This window comes from Vombatus ursinus, unplaced genomic scaffold (genome assembly GCF_900497805.2).
Source record: "Vombatus ursinus unplaced genomic scaffold, bare-nosed wombat genome assembly UNPS02014810.1, whole genome shotgun sequence".
NCBI lineage: Eukaryota > Metazoa > Chordata > Mammalia > Diprotodontia > Vombatidae > Vombatus > Vombatus ursinus.
The window spans coordinates 16501306-16523788 of NW_020954588.1; the positions used below are offsets into that span (position 1 = coordinate 16501306).

Sequence of the window (22483 nt, forward strand, 5' to 3'; positions counted from 1 at the left end):
GGAAAATTCTCATGTAGGAGGTCCTGCTTGAGTTTTGAAGAAAGCTAATGGCATTGTGTATAGAAAGCTCGATCTAGACTCATCTTCCTGAGTTCAAATCTAGCCGCAGACTCTTACCAACTGGCAAAGTCATTTAACTCTGTTTGCTTCAGTTTCCTCATCTGTAAAATGAGCTGGAAAAATAAATGACAAACGACTCCAGGATCTTTGCCAAGAAAACCCCAGATGGGGTCATGAAGATTTGGAATCTGAATCAACTTAACAGGGATTCCAAGAGGTGGTGATGAGGAGAGGTTACGTTCCAGGCATGAACAGTTTATGCATGGAACAGTCTATGCAAGAATATGAAGATGGGAGATGACATGTCATGGGTGAGGAACTACAAGAATCCCAATTAAGCTGTACAATAGCGGATTAATATGTAATGTCTAGAGCCAGATATTGGAGGACTGAAATGTCAAGGAGAGGAGTTTGTAGCTGAAACTACAAGAGTTTCAATAGATAGTCTTTGGAGCTTCTTGAGTTTGGGAGTGACATGGTCAGACCTGTGTTTTGGGACTATTACTTGAATAACTATGTGGAGAAAGGAGAGGGCAGGGGATCAATCAGGAAACTGTTGGACTTACCTAGGCAAGAAATGAGGAGGGCCTATGCCAAGGAAGTGGCTTTGTGAGTGAAAAGGAGATGGTCATGAGGGATGGTATGGTGGTAGAATAAATAAACACAACTTTACAACAGATTGTATATGGCCAGGGGTTGAGGGAAATTGAGGAATCCACTATGACACTAGTGTTTTAAATTTGACTCAGAAAGATGATAATGTCTTCAATAAAAACAGGGGTGGGGGAAAGAGTTCTATTTTGGATACATTGAATTTGAGATACTTGTGTGATATCCAGCTGAATATGTCCAGTAGGCAATTGGTGATGTGAGACCAGAGCTAGGGAGAGATTAAGAATGCATGTATAGGTCTGGCTGGGAGCCATCTGCAGAGTTGATAAAATGAACTTATGTGGTCACTACAAGATGGAGTATAGAAAGAGAAGAGGAATGAAAAAGAAGCAGGAGAGGAAAGAAAGAAGGAAGGAAGAAAGGGAATAAGGAAAGAAAGGAAAGAGGAAGGAAGAAAAGAAGGAAGGAAAAAGGAAAGGAGCATTTATTAAGCACTTGATGTATCCTTCGAGGTACTCCCACTGTGACTGCATTAACGCTGTGTGTTTGTAACACCTGGCCACAAGAAGGAGGCTTATGAGACAACTCTTAATTAATTGACAGCTTCTGATAACCTGAAAGTCTCTCTACTTGGAAGGTGATTGACTCGGCCTGAAGAATCTGAATGCCTTCAATTCAGTATCCAAGCAGACACCTGCACGTTTGTATTTAATTAGTAATTATTATGGAAAGGCCCATGGGCTGGGATGACATGTCTAGTCACCATGGTGACCCAGTCTCTAGAGATTGCTTTTGCATTCCATCATGACCTTGCTCCAGGAAAAGGTTTGAGAGATCAGCTCCATTTAGGCCAGAGTAGAGAAAGAGCCGTTAGGAGCTTTCCAACGTGGAATAGGTTGTCAGGGGATATTTAGCCAGCAGTTCACCTTTCCAGGTGCCCCAGTATCAGGGCTTTACCATACAGCTTATAAATTGTCATGAATTAAAAATTCGGAACATTGGATTCATTCCATTGTTAACACTTTTGTAAAATGTAAAGCATGATAGACAGACATACAGTCATATTTCAGTCGTGTTCAACTCTTCGTGGTGCCATTTGGGGTTTTCTTAGCAAATATACTGGAGTGGTTTGCCATTTCCTTCTCCAGCTCATTTTATAGATGAGGAAACTGAGGCAAACAGGGTAAAGTGACTTGCCCAGGGTCACTCAGCTAGTAAGAGTCTGAGACTGGATATGAACTTGGCAAGTTGAGTCTTCCTGACATCAGTCTCAGCACTTTATCCACTGCATCACCTAGCTGCCCTATAGACAGAAGGAGAATGGGGGAGGGGGGAGAGAGAGAGAGAGAGAGAGAGAGAGAGAGAGAGAGCGAGAGAACAGAAAACAAATAGAGATACATAGAGAGAGGTATGTAGATAGAGATAGATAGATAACTGGAATGTTATCTATGATTATACCAATTATACCTACTGGAGTAGTTTCCCCACCCCTGGCTATACTTTTACCTGAATTGCCTGGATACAACATTGATCCTAAGAACATTTTAAATAGATATCACCACACGAAATACTAATGATCTCCAATTTGGATAGGATGAAGAACCTCCATAATGCAGATATGTAGCAGGAGAAATCAAATCTGGTGTGAAACAAGATAAAGTCCATGTCATCCTGCCTGTTATTAAGCCCAGGGCACTGAGGGGCTGAGACTTCCCTTGGGGTCATTCAGCAACAATTTGTCAGAGATGGCACTTGAACCCAAGTGAGCTTGTTGAGTTCTCTCCAATTTCTTGTTTCTCCTCTCCATTGCTGTGGATAACTGGGAGGTAGACTGTATCTTGGGGATTTTGTTAAAATATCTAAAGATACAAATACCTGGACACCAGATAGGTCTTTGTCGTAAGAACTTTATGTTTGATAATGGAAATCTCTAGGGGCTTAGTAATGATATGGGGATGACTTTACTCTGTATTTTAATATCTACTAGTTATCTTTTCGAGAGTAGAGGGGTCAAAGAGTACAGCCTACTTTTAAGCTAATTCCAAAGGACATGTGTTAAGTGGCTTACGTGTAACCACAAAAGACGTTTTTTGTTTTGTTTTTCACTTCAGTATCTCAAAACTGTGACTATTACAATCCTGTGATTTGTAGTTTCATTAGTGCTGGCAACTTTTTCCACCAAAGAAATTCACAGGAGAGAGGTTCTTTGGGTATCCAAAGAGCCTTTGTGTCTGCTGATGGACAGTGCCCAGTGAGTAAGCTTCTCTCACCTTAGGTTTGAATGGGCGGGTCTTACTTACCAAGCCCCACCAGCTTAGTAGTACCAAGTAGAGCTTGGGTTCTGCTGGTCTAGCTTTTAAGAACTCAGGATCGCTTCCAGAACATGAAACAACAGCAGAAGATGTTAGAAAAAACATTATATGGCTTGGGGATGAGAATGAGATAAGAGGAATATAGCCTTGCACCAAAAAACATGCCTCTGAAGTGGTGGGCTGCCTTTGTCAATAGAGGTGATCTAAGGATGGTTCCTGGATCTCTGCGTAGAGCAATATAGTTATTGTTGATGATAAATAGTATCAATTGTTGATCAAAGAGGACTTAAACAGGGGAAATTCAATTCAGTAAGGATTCAATTCAAGTGCCAATGATATCAGACAATCAGGAAGAATTTATTTTAAAATTATTTTTATTTATCTGATTAGATACTTCCCAGTTACATGGAAGAAATTTTAATAATCATTTAAAAACATTTTTAGTTCAAAATTCTGTTTCTCCCTTCTGCACCTCTCCTTGAGAAGACAATTTGATACATGTGAAGTCACACAAAACATATGGAAGGCATTTATTAAGTGACTTCTGTATACGAAGCACTATACTAGGCATTGGGGCTACTACACTTAGATGTGACCATTCCTACCATTAGAGCACTTACATTCTACCAGAGGGAGACATGTAAACAGAAAAATATAGGATATATTCACCAACTCTCACCCACCCTCCACTCCCCCGATACCTCCCCAATTATTGGATGAAAATGGAATTTGGCTAACACTGGAGCTTGGAGATGAACATTGAAAGGAGCAATATACTTTCAACTCTAGATAGATGAAAAATTCAATGGTGGAAATCATCCTCGTCACCAAGTAATTTATATATCCATTTGTGGTGGGGGATGGGGGAGTGTGGAAGCAACATGCATAAATAGGTTCATATAATAAACATATACACACACAAATAATTTCGTGGGAAGACTTAGATGAAAGGATGCAGCATAAAGTAAGCAAAACATACAACAGCAATATTATAGAGAAAAACAACTTTGAAAGACTTGAGTCCTTTGATCAATGATAAACCATGTGTTCAAAGGACTAGAGATGAAACACACCACTTGCCTCCTGGTAGGGAGCTGATGGACTTAACATATAGGAATTTCATTTGGGACTAGGAGAAATGCTAACAACTGGGGGGGGGGGGATCTGGAAAGGTCTTTTATAAAGATAGCGCTTGACTGTAGTTAGAGATTCCAAGAAGTGGAAGGAAAAGGGGAGAGCATTCTAAACATGTGTGTGTGGGGGGGGGACAGTAAGGCCATGTGTAACAATATATCATGCAACGTGGAGGTAGTTTGGTATTATTTAAATAGGACTTGGAGAGTCTGGGTTCATATTACCTGCAGCTTGGTATAGAGCAATGTTTCTTAAACATAAACTTTGTGACCGTATATGAGGTTTAAGTTTATTAAGTATATTAAGTTTCAGGAGTGCTAAAGGGATCATGAATGGAAAAAGTTTAGGAAGCCCTGATATAGAGGATGCAAGACTTGAATTGGGTTCAATGCCTAACTCTACTACTCTGTGATGTTGAGCAAATCCTTTGACATTTCACGGCCTCAATATCCCAGTCTTTTGAATGAGGTTTGGCTAGATAATCTCTAAGGTCCCTTTGAGCTCTAAAGTGATGGTTCCATGATTCCAGCTGTTATTGATGCCTTAAGTAAACCTGTGTAAGTTATTGCTTTTTTTTGATCTTATTTTCCTCCTCATTATACGGAGTTGGAAATGAATCTAAGGTCCCTTCCACTGCTGACTCCTATGGCTCTAGGTAGTGCATCGTTTCTCTGTCGGCACAGTTCTGGGCTGTTATTGCCATACTATTTTAGGGTGGGTGGGCAGAGGAGCCTCCTTCCCACTGAAGTGCCTTTGCCAGTTTACTATGTCCCGTGTCCCCACCTGGCCTGTCATGGTAGCCTCCCGTCCCCTTCCCCTCATGTCCCACTTCTTGATTCAGTTTGGGAGATGGGATTGAGTTATACGAGAGATTGATATGATTGCGGTATAAATAACCATCACCTTATGGAACCAAAATAAACTTTGGGTATGAATCCTCTTTGGGGAAAAGAGGCATGTTTTCAGGGACAGTTCCTGAAAAAAAAAATAGTATAGATATACGTAGAGTCTGAAAATAGCTTCCAAGTATTACTCTGTGCCCAATTCTTTTAAATGCTTTGTCTCTATTTTCCTATTAACAAAAATTGGGATAATAATACCTTAATATTTATGATAGATAAAAATTTAATATTTAAGAAAGATAAAGACTTAGGTTTTTAGAAGAAAAGACATCGTGTTCCATCAGCTGTTAAGAATAAACAGCTCTATTCCTGTATCTACTTTTGCCTGCCATTTTGGTTTTTCTGCATCTAAATATGTAGGTTAATTAATCCATAAACATTTATTGGCATCCTACCATGGACAAGACACTGTTCATTGCTAAGCTACACAAAGTAACAAATCTTAGAATTAACATATGACTTATTTTTGTCCAGTTATGTGCTATGTTGGAACAAAAGTTACAATTCACAGGGGAAATCCCTAAAAGGTTTTTTTTTCTTTTTTCCCCTTCAAATAAGATTTTTTTTTCTATTTAGTCACTTAGTGTTGCTTTTGTTTGTGTAGCTGAGGTAGATTTCTTTCCCTTAACTTTATTTTTAAAATGGAGTTTCAGAATAAACTTCGCTCTCTGAGCAATTGACTGTCTAGGAAAGAATTCTTGGAGGAATGACCTTCTCTCCACTGTTCCAAACAGGTCTTTTGGATTAAATGATTTATTTAAGGAGGAAAACTCCAAAGAATTTCAACAGCATCTCTCCCTGTGGTAACTTAAGCCCCAGTGGTATCTGTAGCACTGTGGGTAGCCATTTTCTTTTCTCAGATGGTAGGAAGAATTTCAGTAATCTTGAATGCTTTATCAGTGGTGAAGGGAAAAATTCCGAATATTTCTTCAAAGAAGCTCTTAAAAGGTTGACTTTTTATGTAAATCTTAGACTCCTGCTATAAAAAAACTGATAGTTCTCTTCTGTACATTTTAGTCATATCAGGAAAATTGGTAGGTTGGGCACGGTTTTATGATATTGAATCAACAGAATTTCAGTTAATGAGAATATTCTTTTGATAATGTAGTACAGTTTGTTTTTGTTCAGTTTAAAACAACCAAGATGAAAATGATGTGCTCAGTCAACCTAAAGATTCTCAAAGGTGCAAGATGTCCCTTTGGGAAGCAAAGGGGAGTCCAAGGAGAATAAATATAAATGATTAACCATTTTCATGGACACATTAGTTTATGTTTTTTTTTTTAAAGGCAATTGGAGTTAAGTGACTTGCCCAGAGTCCCACAACTAGTAAGTGTCTGAAGTCAAATTTGAACTCAGGTCCTCCTGAGTCCAGGGCTGGTGATCTATCCACTGTGCCACCTAGCTGCCCCTGGACAGAGTAGTTGTAAAAAATGTTTTAGCCTGTTGGCTAATCTTCCTTAGAGAATATATGAGGAGGTATCAGGGTAGATTGTAACAAACAGTGGTGGGAGTATTCCTGTACATAAGGCCACAGATGGGCAGCTAGGTGACCTGGTGGATAGAGCACTGGACTTGGAATCAGAAAGATTCACCTTTATGAGTTCAAATCCAGCCTCATACACTTACTAGTTGTGTGAGGCTGGGCAATTCACTTCACCGTGCTTGCCTTAGTTTCCTCATCTGTAGAAATGAGATGAGGAAGGAAATGGCAAGCCACTCCAGTATCTTTGCCAAGAAAACCCCAAATGGGGTCACCAAGCATAGGACATGACTGAAAATAACTGAGCAAGGACATAGATCCATTGAAGATGTGATTGTCAAAGGAAGGAAAGATTCGGGGAGCCTGGATATTAAAACTTGACAGGAAGACAAGTGCTTTTTTTTTTTTTTGTTAAGGTTTTAAACACTCCAAAGGCTCAAATTGTACAGGCTGATGACTAGTCATTTTCAAATTCTTCTTAAATTGGAATAAGACCCTGAAGTTGCAGAAATACTCTAGTTGGGAGATGATAGTAGATGTCAAACAATCGTAAAAGAAAGGTCAAAACCAGGTTTTTTTTGTTTGTTTTTAGAGGGTGCCAGAATCTCATTGTGTGAGATGAATGGATGAAAAAATTATTATTAAGATCTTACTCTGTGCCACACATTGTGTTAGCTGCTGAGGATTCAAATATACATTCCAATGTAGGAGAATTGGTGGCCAGGATGTGGGGTATTTTGTTTTGAAAAGTTACCGGGATGACGAATGGAGCCACGGGGGATAATGTTGACACACTCTTTCCAGGGGGAAGTGATTTGAGTTGATTTGTTTATGGTTTTAAGAAATGGAAAGTGACTGGGGGTGGGAGGGGAAGAGAAATAGGGTCTGTGTACAGCCACAAGGCTTCTGGTTAGAATGGTTGGGAATGAGGTTTGGCTAGAACTGGCCTCAGATGGCATGAGGCTGCCACCAGTGAGGACACATGAGGGGACTGGCTCTTGGGTAAGAGTTTCAGGGGAAAAAGAATCAAGTCCTCCAAGGCAGACTGCTAAAGGTCTGGTGAGAAGTAAGCTAGGGAGTGAAGTGAAATCGTAAGTCAAGTACAAAAGCAGTTTCAAGCTGGGGAGGTCAGTGCTTGATGATGCTTAAGAATAATAGCCAGCATCATGTAATAACGCGTTAAGATTTGCAAAGCTCATTCCATTTTGACTTTAAAACAGCCTTGTGAAATAGGTGCTGCTATTGTCCCCATATAACAGTTGAAGGAACTGAGACAGACAGAGCTTAAATGACTTGTTCAGGGTCACACAGCTATCAGTTATCTGAGGCAGGATTCTAACTCGGGTCTTCAAGACACAAGGTGCGCCAGTGACCCGATTAATAGACATAGCCTCCCTTCCCAAAACATTTTGGGCAGCAGTATGCATAGACTCTTTTGCTCCTTGCTAAAGGTCAGTGTCTTCATGGCTCAGATCTGCCTTGTTCCTCTCCTGAGTCACTCTCTTTAGAAAGTCCAGGGGCTGAGACCTTGAGAACAAAACCTTGAGGGTGGGAGAGGTGAAACTTTAAATAAGTGGGTGGGGAAAAAACTACACTTAATTCTGTAGAGGAAGGAAGAGGGAGTCAAAGACAACAAAGGTGTTTGCAAAGAGATAGGAACAGATGAGGGTCAGGAAAGAGAGAGTTATGCGGAGTGGGCATTCTCTAGCGTTAGGGTTGAGAGAGCTCAGTGAGAATGATCAGTGGGAAAGACTTTGAAGAGTGTGGAACCCAGTGGGGGTTTGGAGCTTCCTTTTGTTTGGAGCTTGAGGTGAATGCATGAAATAAGGGAAAAATGAAAGGAGAACAGGCAGACTGGAGGGAAGGTGGTGGTTGGAGAGATATGTACCCATTGGTAGAGAGAGAAAGACTGACTCATACAAGTCTCTAGGGCTTGGGAGTGCAAGGCTATCCATTTGGGGGAATGAATGATGGTCCAAAGCTCTAGGGGAAATTGGGGGCCCAAGTTAAATATGTTGGACTCAAAACTAAAAAAACCAAGCTGAACATACTAGTGTCATTGCTTCATACCCAAAGCTCTTTAACTGTTCTCTGTAGACAAAAATGTTCATGGTGGCAAATTCAGAAAAACAAAAAGAAGAAATAAATGTAAGAAACCATAGTTAATGTGTTATTTTCAGCAAGGGGGGAGGGACAGATGAAAGAAAGTGAATGGGGCTGCCTTCAAATCCCTCTGCTGTCCTTAGAAAATTTTTCATTGAGCTTATCTACTCAAAGAGCTCACATTTTCATGAGGGAAGCATCATGCAGCTTTGTACATACAATGTGAAGGGATGGGAGGTGGGGGAGTACAAAGGTATCCTGTGTGAAGAAGAACAGCCTCTATCAGGCAGAATTTGAATCCCCAATTTCTTTGCTTGCAGGGCTAGGGCTCACTGCAGGGCACCAGGCTGGCTCCTTAGTGGGGTCTTGGCGTTGTTTAAAATGTTGTCCAAAACTCCCATATTGTAATGTCTACAAGAGCAGGTTGTGTAGCCAGATCAGAGTTTGAGAATTATTTGTATCACTTCAATACTATGAACAATGGAGAAGAAATTTGAATCCATTGAATTGTTAACACAAGAACAGTTATGTGGGCACATTATTTTTTATTGCCCAAAATTCACCCTGTGTTTGTTAGGGTTCGCTAGCAACCTTTAACGGTAAAACTGGATTTTGGTTGAATCATTTGGAGAAATGAATCTTTGGTGATAAGTGATGTTACAAAGTCCTTGTAGAATTAAGTGGGTTATTGATGGGTGGTTAAAGGCTATAAAAACTTTTGTTAGCATTGACATGTATTTAATGACTTTATCACAAATATGAATAATTTTAAGTGGCTGACTTCTTGACTGCTATGTTTCTCTCTTTGCACCAGAATGGAAGGATGGTCTTTTTGGAGGGCAGAAGAAGAAAAGGGGCATTCCTTGGGCAACCAATGTAATTGTTCATGAATTTTGCCTTCTTGGGTATTTTATGTGATGTAGAAAGCAAAATATTGTAAGGAAAAATAAATCCATTATTTCTTAGGAGATAATAACCCATGACATATACAAACAAATACTTGTTATTTACAGTGATGAGGTGGCCAGTATTGCTCTAGCTTTGCTTTCTTGACAAATTCTTATCACTATTGTATGAGCATTCTTTTATTTAAATGTTTGATAGTTTCAGGGGCAGGTGTCCAGTCCTTTAGAGACAGGGAGAGGGTGAAAGCTTTCTTCCCAAGATAATGGGATGCCTGTCAAGTCCTGTGACCCCCCAGGTCTTAAATTCCCAAACCACACTCCTCTCTTACATTTAACCCATTATGCATTTGTTCCACTGTCTATTATTGGAAATTCAGATTTCCTTCCCACTTTGCCCCTAAGCAGTTCCTTCTTGTTAGATCCTGTGGAAGGCCAAAATACCTTCTTCTTAATGTGCTAGAGAACTAATAATGGCTGTAGCTTTCAGATGTATTTTTCTGAATCACAGTGTCTTAGTGTAGGAAATGTCCTCAAGCTTGATGCACCTATGTTTTCGAGGCTATTGTGTGTCCAGAACTGAATGTAATATTCCATATGGGATCTCAGAGTGCAGTGGGAATCAACCTAGATCCCTCTGTCTCTCTTATCCATTTGAAAATAAATAATTTTTTATTAATATCTTTTGGTTTTCCATCCCCTCAGTTTCCCCCTATATCCCTCCCTCTGTCATCTCAAAAGAGCCAGCCCTTAGAACCAAAGAATGGGGGGGGGGGCCCATAGGTGGGAAACATTGCATACAATATCAGATTTTTTTTCCCTGATTTGATTAGTTTTGCTGATTTCCCCCCCACCTTTTCTTTTAATTCCATCACTGGGTTACAACAGTTATATCTTTCCACACTACCTATCAGAGAAGAGCATGTTCTAATATTTGGTTGCCCTTAGGTGAAAGCCATATGGACATGAGTTTCCTAAATGTTTTGTAGGTTTCTTTGTATGTAATTATGTAGATACTTACTGAGCTCCGCTGAATTGAAATTACTCTTCCATTGATCAACAGAGCATTGCACTAGTTATAAAGTTTGTATTTACTTCCATACCCGCAGTTCATGGGATCATAGATTTAGAGGTTGAAGAGACCCCAGAAACCATCTAGACCAAGTTTTTACATTTTAAAGATGGGAGCTTCTGTGTCCCAAGGTGACCAGTTGACTTGCCCAAAGCCATCCTGTAGTTAAGGGTTAGGATGAGATTTGAACCAGGTTCTCTCACTGTAGAGCTGCCACTGTTACCTCCGAATCCCAGCAATTATTTAGACTACCAGAAGCTTGACACTGTGAAAAGGAAAATTCTTTGTTTGGACTTTTGCTCTGATTAACAAGGTAACTCTCGAAAGAAAGAGAATTAAAAGGAGTTTATTAAAAGGACATCAAGGTAACAGTTCATTGATGGACTGATCACTAGAGGTCAACAAGGGATTCAGGATGGAGCCAGTTTTTATTGATAAAGACAAATCAGATGGGTCCAAGTCAGCAGATGGGGGTGGGTCATTGCATCTCGGCTTCTCCCCAAGGTAGCAGGTATGTGATGTTTAACTGGTAGGAGTATGTGCTGAATAGCTACAGACTGAGTGACACCTTCCCCAACCCTGATTTACAAGCAAGCCTGGGAACAGTGGGTCACTGAGTCAGTATAACTTTCAGGAATGCAATTTAGGCTTTTTAAAGTTAGCAATGAGATTTGGGGAAATTTTTGTTATTTTGTTAAGATTTTTCCCCTTATTTTTATTTTGTTGCATTTTTAAAAACAATTCCTTTAATTCACTGTTTGAAAATTATACAAGAATTTCCCCCATGTATTTGTACCTTCTCACCCTTTAGAACTCCCAACTTCCTTCAATGCAGAGCTCAAGTGAGTTGTCATCTGAGATGAGCCACACTTAAGGCCACCCACCATTACTTATAATTGAGATGACAGGGGCTTTGTCGCAGCAGCTTCTGTTTAGACTTTCAGTATTAGTAAGGAATGTGGTGGTTTCCTTCTGTGACCTCTGACTATACTACTCCAGGGACCCTAACTTACACTTATATATAGTTTGAAGGTTTTCAAAGTGCATTACATACAAAGTGCATTATCTCATTTGGACTTCTTTGACTATTATTAAATATGTCCTCTCTCCTGTCATCCAAGTGCCTTCATGATGTCTAGGTGGAACTACCACCCAAAGGGGGGAAGCTAGACAGTGATAGACAGTGTATAGAGTGTCAGCCCTGGAGTCAGGAGGTCTTGAATTCAAATCTGGCCTCAGACACTTACTAGCTGTGTGACCCTGGCTAAGCCACTTAATTCTGTTTGCCTCAATTACTGCTCTGTCAAATGAGCTGGAGAAGTAAATAGCAAACCACTCCAGTATCTTTGCCAAGAAAACCCCAAATGAGGTCAGGGAGAGTCAGAAAGAGATACCACTGAAACAACTCAACAATGATGATAACTACCCAAAAAGTCTTACTTTTGTGAGCTTATTCAAATGAATCTCACCATACCTTGGGCCCTTCAAACCGATACTATGAACTATTCCTGACTTTGAGTAGAAGTCACTAGGTCTGGGTCATCCTGCAATTGGGAGATGTCTAGTGCCTTGTGAACATATATTAGCTTCTGCTGATTTGGTCTCTTTTTCAACAACTGCCACATCCCAGAGTGATAAGAACATTTTGCTAGCTGGACAGAGCCTACCTCCAAAAGCTAGAGAATTCCTTAAGTAGTCAATGCCTTGTACCAGGTATACTGAATAAATATTTATTACATTTTACGTGCCTACTCTGAGATGGGCACTGTGCTAAATGTAAAATGTAAAATGAATGAAGGTACCTAGCAGACAACCTTTACATTTCAGTAAGCAAACAACAAATATCTATTAAGTACATACTGTGTACATGGAACTGTTCTAGGTGCTGAACCCAATATGCCTTCAAAGAGCTTACATTCTTTTAGAGTACAAGGAACAGTGTCGGTCTAGTTCCATGTTGCCTTTGTCCTGCTATATCATGAGCAAGATAGGGCAGTTCATTGGACTAAGAATGCTTATTAGATTATTACTTGAAAAGCTAGCAATGATCGAGAGAAGCCAGTGTGTGGAGACCAAACCAAGTGAAACCTGTCCATTTGCTGCTAGGGGCATCTGTTTGTGAAGGGCAATATGGACTGTGCCCCAAATGTGGGAAGGATCTTCATGCATCCATGCTCATATAAACTAAACAGCATAAACAACCTTCTTGTAAACTTAGATCAGCTAGCTTGCTATGACTTTGAAAGTCCAACTAGTAAAGTTCACTGGGGTGATCTGTTTCACACCTACCTTCTTTCTTTTAGGTTTATTGTCTTTTCACTAAAATTTGTCCTTTTTGATCTTTTTTTTTCTTTCAAAGTATTCATTAGGTTGGTTTTGAATGGTTCTGTGCTCCAGGGTCTCTTGAATTGGGTAGATTATTGAATAAAATTCTTTATGAGCCTCCAGCCTTTCCCCTTCTGCCAGTTCTCCATTTGAGGGTAGCACAAGGAGTATGTGAGCATTTTAAAATAATTTCTTCTTGTTTTTTTAAAAAATACATTAACTGACCAGCTTAGTCATAATGAATATTCTTATTGGTATGCACCTTTCCCACTAGCAGATTACAATCTCCATGATGGCAGGAATTGTTTTTGTTTTTGCACCCCCAGTGCTTTGCCCAGTTCCTGGCACTAAATGAATGCCTGTTGGCTGAATGAATGAATGAAGGAGAAAACCTTCTAGTTTTCAGGGAATATTCTTAAATCAGACATGCATGCTTTTTTATGAATGGGAGAAAACGGTTCAGTATTATGAGCAAACTACTGACTAAGCTTTTCTTGGGTACTGCTGTAATGCAGAAAGTTCTGTGCATGGAATCCTTTTGATTGTTATAAGTACTTTACACAGTAATGCCTGGAAACTGTGTTTATTGGCATAGCTGTCTCTTATATACTCATCTTGGCTGGATGGGCAGCGCAACATAAAGTCTTGCTCTGTGAAAGCTCCCAGTGGGGTGTCAGAGCGTGTCTGTGCTATCCAGAATTGCATTGTCCATCATTTCATTGCTTCTCTTGGTTTTGGAATTTTCCAGGCTATTTGGGGCTTTTAATCTGAGGTGGAACTTCCTCCGCAGCGTTTCTCTAAATGGTTGACAGAGGAAGAAATAAATAATGGGGTCTAGGCACACATTGGCTGCAGAGAGGAACAGAGTGAATTCTTTTGCATAGAGCAGGATTTCTTTGGATTGGCAGTCATAATCTCCTTCAATTTGGCTTCTGGTATAGGGGATTCGGGCAACGTGATAAGGGACAAAGCACACGCAGAACACAAGCATGATGCAGAATATGTTACGGCTGGACTTTTTTTTGACAGAGATGGAATTCCTTCTGGACCTAAGGTAAGAGCGGTAGATTTTCCTCGTGATGGCCGTGTAACAGATGATCAGCAGAAGGAACACGATCCAGAAGATGCCCACAAAAATGTAGTTGGAGGCTCTGTGCCACTTGAGCCCCAATTCATTTTTGAGTTCCATGCACTTAACATTATCTTCCTCCTTAGCACTTTGATCAGTCAGAATGATGTTGGGGACGGCCAGGAATAGCATCAGGACCCAGACGAGGAGAGAGAGGATCTTACTGTAGCCTACCGTGTGAACAAAAGAAGCCAGAAGGGGCTTGACGATCTTGTAGTACCTGTCAAATCCTATGAGCCCAAAAAACACGATTCCCACGTACATGTTGATATAGAAGACCACTGCGGAAACCTTGCACACAAAGATGCTCAGCTGCCAGGGCCCTATTTTGGAATCACTCAGAATTTTGAATGGGAAAGTTAGACTCATCAGAAAGTCAGCTGCCACGATGTTCTTAAGATAGACGATGAAGCTCTTGCTGTCGGAAACGTAAAAAAAGATCCACGCAGATATCCCGTTGAGCAGAATCCCACCCACGAAGACAAAGAAATAGAGCAGGGGAATGAAGTATTGTGTGATTAGAGAATTCAGAGAACATTCCGTGTTGTTACTGGCAGTTTTGTTGTCCATCTTTTTCAGTTAAAGTCCTAAAAACAGATAAGACTCAGTTAAACTAATGGCATGTAAGGTGTCACATTGGTAGGAAGTAAATTTAGTAGAAGTAGTTAGAACAAACCTCAAAGATCTCTCTTGGAAGTTAGACTACCTGCTTTGGATGGATTCAGAAGTACTCTCTTATGAAGACAGAAGACAGGAAGATTGAGGGATCGCATGCCATTAAAGCCATGTGATTTGGAGTGGGTTGCCTAAACTTGTTGGGCAAGTCATTAACCTGCATTTGAAAGATGTGATGGTTGGCCTAGATGTTCTCCTGCCTCTACAAATCTATGACTCTAAGATTCAGGGTAAGGATATTAGAGAGTTGGAAGGCGCTGAGTACCTTGGATGTAAAAATGAGAAGAGGAAAGTTTCCCTAAAACATTGGATAGTCTCATGGTTGAAATTTAAGGAAATGGCAAACTACAGTAGATCTCTGAGCAAGATGATGTTCATTAGCAGCCGCAGGCTACCTGTCAATAAATGGGCCCATGGCTTGCCTCCATTAATGCCAAACACCCTGAGCAAAAGGACAATTCCCCTTATGTAAGCTTTGGGGAGTACGGGACAAAGAACAGAACAGAGTAGATGACATCATGGAGTTAAAGGCAACATGATTGGTTACTGAACCGAGGCGAAGGGAACTACATGCTTGGTTGGAAATTTATAATGGAGGCTAGCAACCACCCCCTTCTTCTGTCATGAGACTAAGAAATGCTCATTGTTTGAGTCCAGATGTGAGATTGCCCAGACTTTTGGACAGCAAAGCACATATCCTTGAAGGATAGCTTGGTGGTGTAAATACATTAGGCCCAACTCCCTTTCTGTTCACATGCATTCTTCAAGGTCAGTTAAATTCCTTGAAGCAAGAAAGCTGGATTTTGAAATTTAACCCATTACAGGCCAGCTGAACTCTGAGCTAAGTTCAGAGACAAAGAACTGTGACTTAAGTTGTTGCTTTGTAGAGGAGCCAGTCTGTGGAATAAATTAGATAATTAAGTATGCATGCCAGTATTTTAAGTTGAAATACAAGTCTCAGTTGCCCTCTTTGCTTAAACTGTTTTTTTGTTTTTGGTGAGGCAATTGGGGTTAAGTGACTTGCCCAGGGTCATACAGCTAGGAAGTATTATGTGTCTGAGGCTGGATTTGAACTCAGTTCCTCCTAACACCAGGGCTGGTGCTTTATTCACTGCGCCACCTAGCTTCCCCTTAAACTATTTTTTTAAATAGTAAATGCTAGGAAAGGAAGTGAGTGGGAAGGGTCCATTGGAGGCCAAGGTCCCAATGAGTCCTTTCTGAATTAGGATGATGACAATAATAACTAACATTTCTATAGCACTTACTATGTACCAGGCCAGTGCTTTACAATAATCTCATTTGATCCTCACAACAACCCCAGGAAGTAGGTGCTATTATTATCCCCATTTTACAGATGAGGAAAGTGAGCCAAACAGAAGTTAAGTAACTTATCCAAGATCACTCTCCTAGTAAGTGTCTGGGGCTGAATTTGAACTCAGGTCTTCCTGATTCTAGACCCAGCATTCTATGCTGTCCAGGGCTTTACATGTTTTATTTATTGTGTAGGATCTCTGACAGGCCATGTTTCTCAGGTCTGCAACTCGACACGATGTGAAAGCTTAGAGAGAGGATTTTCCTCAAGTGAGAATTTCTTATATCAATTAAATTCCAGTTCCAGGCCCCATTGCCTTCTTCCCATTTCCATGTACCTGGCACTGTGCTAAACAATAATGATTACATTGCCTAAAAATATCAATAATTCCAAGTGCCTCCTGAGTTTATTTTTCCATAAATGGTGCTTTTTCAATGTGGTGCTTTGGAAACTGGGGACCATTTGGTGATTCAGCTAAAGTCAATCTGGCCTTACTCTAGTCCAGGCCTGCACAACCTGCAGCCTATGGCGGCTTGGGACACACCAAAAGATTTCAGGTGGCCTGTGAAAAATGTAGAGGAAAACATCTTTTACATGTGGAGGAAATCCTTTGGCCTGTCCAAGCTGCCCACAGGCTGTAAGTGGCCTGTGGGCTGCAGGTTGTACAGGCCTGTTCTAGTCCTTAAGAGCTACCCCAAGGCTATACATCAGTTTGGAAACAGAAAAACAAACAGGCCAATAATAAGGAAGTACATGCAATTGTAACAATTTTAAATTTAATTTAAGGTAACTGCCGTATGGTTTTTATATAATAGAATGAATTATACCTCACTTATTTGGAAATAACTTCGCAGTGCTCCATATAATTGAGGTTGCCAGATAAAAACCAGGAAGGAAGCAAAGAAATATGTGAGTAGTCAAAATTGATGCTGAAAAGTTACCACACGCTAAAGGTTGGGTACTTTGCTCACAGGTGAATCCCCGTCTCCACATACTTTTTTTTTTTTAGTGAGGCAATTGGGGTTAAGTGACTTGCCCAGAGTCACACAACTAGGAAGTATTATATGTCTGAGGCCGGATTTGAACTCAGGTCCTCCTGACTCCAGGGCCAGTACTCTATCCACTGCACCACCTGGAAAAAAATATTGAGATTAATAAGTTGGTAATCTTCAATTACCAGAGATTTAAATTAGATGGAAGCCCTCATTCCCTAACAGGACAGAGAAATTCAATTCATTGAACGTTTATTTAATCAGCACCTTCTAATGAAGTGCTGATAGGGGCATCTAGGTGGCAAAGTAGACAGAGAGCTGTGGTCTTGAAGTCCAGAATTAACCTGAGTTCTTAAATATTCACTAGCTGTGTGACCCTAGGCAAGTCACTTAACCCTATTTGCCTTAGTTTCCTCATCTGTAAAATGAGCTGGAGAAGGAAATGGCAAACCACTCTAAAATCTTTGCCAGAAAAACCCCAAATTGGGGTCATGAAGAGTCAGACTTGACTGAAAAGGAATGAGTAACAAAAAATGTAGATAATAATAGTATGTACCTCCCAAGATTGTTGTGAGGATAAAAAGAGATGCTTTTTGTAGAGTGCTTAGCAAAACCTTTAAGAACTATGTAAATGCTAGCTATTATTATTGTTATTACTCTGCTTATCTGGAGAATTTATTGCTCTGTTATACTTTGTTTAGTGTTAAAAAGACCTTTCCTGAAGAATCTTTTTTAACTTAAGGGGCATAGGGATATGAGGTCTTATGCATTTATTGCTAAACCTTAGCACAGGGCTAAACCTTAGACATGGCAATGTGGTCAGGGGGTTGGGGTTAAGGAAACAACCTGTGATTTCATTGATATAGGGAACTCCCAAATGGGGAAACTCCCTCTATAATGCAGGTCATCCCTTTCTCAGCACGCAGAGTCTCAAGAGGTGAACCTACATCCTAGTAAGATCCTCCTAAACCCTGCTTTATGGACAATGCATAAACAGACTTGTCATTCAGCAGTGGCATCTTTGGGCATTTCCTTTGCTCCGCTTTTTGGAAAGGTAAACCACAAGTAGAGAAAATGTGTACTGGAGAAAACCAGCCTGATCTCGATGGTAAGTCCATTGCTTCTGGGATGCAAGTTAAAATCTTTTATTTTTTTCAGATCAGTGAAATTTCACATTTCACTTCAGTTTTTTTCTTCTTTGGAAGCTTCTACTTGATAAGGAGTTATAGGAGGCATTACACTCAAGGAGGTTTCTCTTCTCATCAATAGTGGTGGTTCTCTTCAACTGGTCCATTCAGGACTACCCATCAGGCAAAGCAGTGTGGTGCTATAGAAACTACATCCGGCTTGGTAGTAAGGGGACCTGGGTTCAAATCTCACCTGTGATGCTTACTTTGTCACTTTGGGTGAGTGACTTCATTTACCTCATCTGTAAAATGAGTGGGTTGGCCTGGATGGACTCTTGAGGTCCCTTCCATCTCCAGATATGATCCTGTTGCTGTCTCCTTCCGTAAGTTTGCCACAGGGGTTCCATCCAGTATCCTGGGTGCCTGCCTGGATTTTTCCTATGACATCATGAGGCTACCAGCAGAACCAAGAGGCTTGTAGTGGTTATCTTATTACATGATCAGATTATCTTTCATTCTGGCTTCCCTCCCTACTCCTGCCAAAATGGCTGTCCTTTAAAGTCTCGTTAATAAAAAAACATTTTTATAGGGTGGCATGAAAAATGAAGCTCTGGATTTAGAGTCAAGATACCCAAATTCAAATGTGTCTTCAGCCACTTAATAGCTGTGTGACTTTGAGCAAGTCACTTCACCCGTTTGCCCTAGTTTTCTCATCTGTAAAATGGGGATAGTAATAGCTCCTATTTTATAGGGTTACTATATCAAAGAAGCCAACATACTTGAAGTGCTTTGGAAACTCTAAAGCACTACATACATGCTAGCTGATAGTATTAATAATAACATGGCTATATTATAATATGTCACATTGTTACCAATATGATAACAATAAATCCTGCGTCAGCCATGTAGTAACAGTATAACTGTGGGCAAGGCTTTTTACCTCTCAATTTTATCTGGAAGATAGGAATGTATTTAGCTTAGCACATAGTAGGTGCTTAAATGTTTATTGACTGATTGTATTAGGCTGAGAAAAATGCTTTACAAACTTAAACGAACAACATAAATTTGTATGGTTATTGTTATCCCACCGTAGAATTGTTGAACTAGAAGGGACCATTAGAGGTCATGTTAGTCTGATCTCTTTTTATTAATAAAGAAATTGAGGCTGAGAGAGGTAAAAGGACGTGACAAGTAGGTCTTTTAAGTCCCAATCCAGTGTTATTTTCACTATACCATGTCATTGGCTATTTGGAATTGCCTTGTTTTTCCAGTTGTGTGCAAAGCTATTGAAGTAACTTTAATTTTCTTACTTTCCTTCCACCTTGGCTAGAGTGAGATGACCTTCATTAGAATATCTCAGCCTTATGAATGCTTTCCATCTTGAAGCCTTCTTTAAGAACCCTGTGTATGAAGAGATATATGTATTAAATTACATGAGAATCAAGTAATTTGGGGTAAAATATATGCATATGATGATCAGATGGCTGCCATGTTTCCATGTGCTCCTTTATCCAAACTTCTTTTGCTGCTAATGCTGGGTGGATTCACCATGACTGTACTTAATACTGTCTTTAATGCTCTTGTGGGTTAATTGTTGGTTGCTGCTCAAGTCGCTTATTTGACCTCTTCTTGGCTATTAGTGTATTGCTCTCTTTAGAATGTATGTATGTTTCTCTGGATCTCAGGATTCTGGAAAGAGAGTGAGTAGTTTGGCTTGCATGACCTTGGTCGGGCTAATGCTCTATGATTTGGGTGGGATTTTTGTGGTAGACTCTTTAAGTTTTCAAATTTCATTGAGTTACTTTGTTTTCTTGCATATTAATTTAATAATAAATCCTGGTATGATTTGGTCAGTTAAGTCTGATGTGTATCCTTCCTGAAAATAATACTTTAAAATACACCTTGTAATAATAATAGCTTAAGTTTGGCAGAAGGTTAACAAGGTCAGAATTCCAGGTTCAGTTGCTGGTTGATGGCTAATCCAGGACTAGATGATGTCTGAAGGACCAGCCAGTACCTCTCCACAGGTGAAGTGTGACTCCATGGCGTGATAAGAGTAAGAAGACATCCAGAGACTTGGGAAAAAATAAATCCATGAGTTGTATCTCAGACATGGTCATTGCTGGGTGTCAGAATGCATCCTTTTCCCAAATATGTAATATATATTTCTAGGTGATGTATTTGCCTATTTAGGAATGTTAAGAAGTAAAAATAGTATAGAAGATGGTTTTCTGGGAGGGGGAAGGGGATAAAGAACTGGGAGGAATTTTGGCAATATTTTAAAAAATCAAAATGTTCATAAAAACTTATGACAAATTTTACAAAAAGAATGAAAAATGTGTTTTCTGCATATTAAACTAATTCCTGTATCTCACAAATTAAACTCTGAATTCATGGTGTTGTCTGGATCTAATACATGTACTATCCTTGTCCAGACTTGAGGCAATCGTGTATATTCCAATTCTAAAATGAGAGATCAGGCACTTTCATTTTCTCAGGTTTTATTTCTTCCAGGATGTGTTAAGAGTATGTGTTGTCTACTCCCCTCCCCCTACCCAGTAGGCCACTGGGACCTTGGTATTTTGACTCTGCTTTCCTAAACATAGTTCAGACACCTGATTTTAAGAACTAACTGCAACCACGTTCTTAATTTCCTTTTGTTATTGTTGAGTCGTTTCTGTCATGTCAGACTCTTTTTGACCCCATTTGGGGTTTTCTTGGCAAAAAGTGGTTTGCCATTTCCTTCTCCAACTTATTTTATAGATGAGGAAACAGGCAAAGAAGGTGCAGTGACTTGCCTGGGGGGCCAGGTTTGAATTCCGGTCTTCCTAACTGCAGGGGTGGTGCTTTGTCAAGTGCATCACCAAGCTGCCCACTCTCCAGATGTCATTGGTCTTTTTGAAGAACAAAGGACAAACAACAGCAGGTGGACTGCTGAACCTGGAATCAAGAAGACCTGAATTCAAATACAATCTCAGACCCAGCGCTCTATCCACTTCGTCACCTACCTGCCCTGTCTTAATTTCCTACACAAGCCTTTAATCAGAACTAGTAACAAAGAGTAAGCTTAATAGATGGGAAGGCACTGTTACACCTTCTTCTTCCAAGTAGCTGTTCTAAGAAATCATATAAATAGGGGTTGGAAAGTGGACACCCATGGAACCTACCTCTGGGCTTGTCAGCCTTTTAATGAAACCCCTTGTGGTGTAAGTCAGGCCTGGTCCTTGCTCTAAAGAATTCGTGGGCTAGTGGGGAAACAACATGGAGGTGATTGGCACGGGGGAGGCACTAGCATTAAGGGGGACCAGGGGAAGCTGGGACTTGAAGGAAGCTACAGAGGGCAGGAGATCGAAGATGAAGGAAGAGAAGATTCTACGCATTGAAGGGAGTTAGGAGATAGAGTTGTTTTATTAGAGGGACTGGAAGGGGATTACTAGATCACAGAGAGAGAGAGAGAGAGAGAGAGAGAGAGAGAGTGTGTGTGTGTGTGTGTGTGTGTGTGTGTGTGTTTATGTGTGAGTGTCAGAGACAGACAAAGACAGAGAGAGACAGAGCCAGCTTAATCTGAATGGTAGAAAAGACATGATTTGGCCAAAAAAAAAAACCAAACAAAAACTTGGCTATGGAGCATAAGCGCGAAGATGACACCTACGTTTTGAGTCATTTTGAGACTGGGAGGACGGTCATGCCCTTGAGAGTAACAGGAAAACTAGGAAGAGGGGAGTTTTGGGGGGAAAGAAATTTAGTTTTAGATATGTTGAGTTTAAAGTGACTATGGCTGTGAATTCTTAGGTAGACAGTGCGGGTTTTCCCTGTCATACAGATAATTTTGAAGAATTAAAGAAATTTGCAGGTAGTCATACAGTGAGTGTCAGGGAAGTAAAAGATCCTTGACCATGATTTGGGATGACTCAGTCTTCATCAGCCTTAAATCTGGAGTTGTTGGTTTGCTGCCGTTCTCCCCCCGCCATGATGATTTTATACTGATTCATTCATCCATCAGTTGGCTGCTGTTACTCTACTTGTGAGACAGTTTTCATAACTATAGCACCAGAAAACACCTCAATGGAATGTGAATAAGGGAAGGGGAAAGAACATTTATTAAGTGCTGCTATATGCCAGGCTCTTTGCTAAGCATTTCACAAATATTATCCCATTTGATCCTCACAAAAACCCTGCAAGATAGGCGCTATTATTATCCCCATTTTACAGTTGAGGAAACTGAGGCAGACAGAGGTTAAGAGACCTGCTCAGGGTCACACAGCTAGTGAGTGTCTAAGGTCAGATATAGACTCAGGTCTCTTTGACTCTAGACCCAGTCTCTATCTACTGCATCACCTAGCTCT

General features: G+C 40.3%; 2 protein-coding genes across 6 annotated transcripts in view; one reads left to right on the plus strand and one right to left on the minus strand.

Annotated features, from left to right (window-relative positions):
• Positions 1 to 22483, plus strand: part of MED12L (mediator complex subunit 12 like) — a 385357-nt gene that overhangs the window by 141581 nt on the left and 221293 nt on the right. The gene's annotated exons all lie outside the window — the stretch shown is intronic.
• The window catches only part of P2RY14 (purinergic receptor P2Y14), a 41813-nt gene continuing 31244 nt past the window's right edge, over positions 11915 to 22483 (minus strand). For 2 of the 5 annotated variants that reach the window (XM_027875732.1, XM_027875731.1), the window contains 2 exons: positions 19448 to 19538; positions 11915 to 14618 (listed from right to left, as the gene is read on the minus strand). In XM_027875732.1, coding sequence (XP_027731533.1) covers positions 13576 to 14601 — 1026 coding nt within the window. In that variant the 5' untranslated portion in view covers positions 14602 to 14618; positions 19448 to 19538 and the 3' untranslated portion in view covers positions 11915 to 13575. Of the gene's footprint in view, positions 14619 to 16845; positions 17016 to 19447; positions 19539 to 22483 lie in introns of those variants that run through there. The other 3 variants (XM_027875729.1, XM_027875730.1, XM_027875734.1) reach the window with 2 other exon arrangements.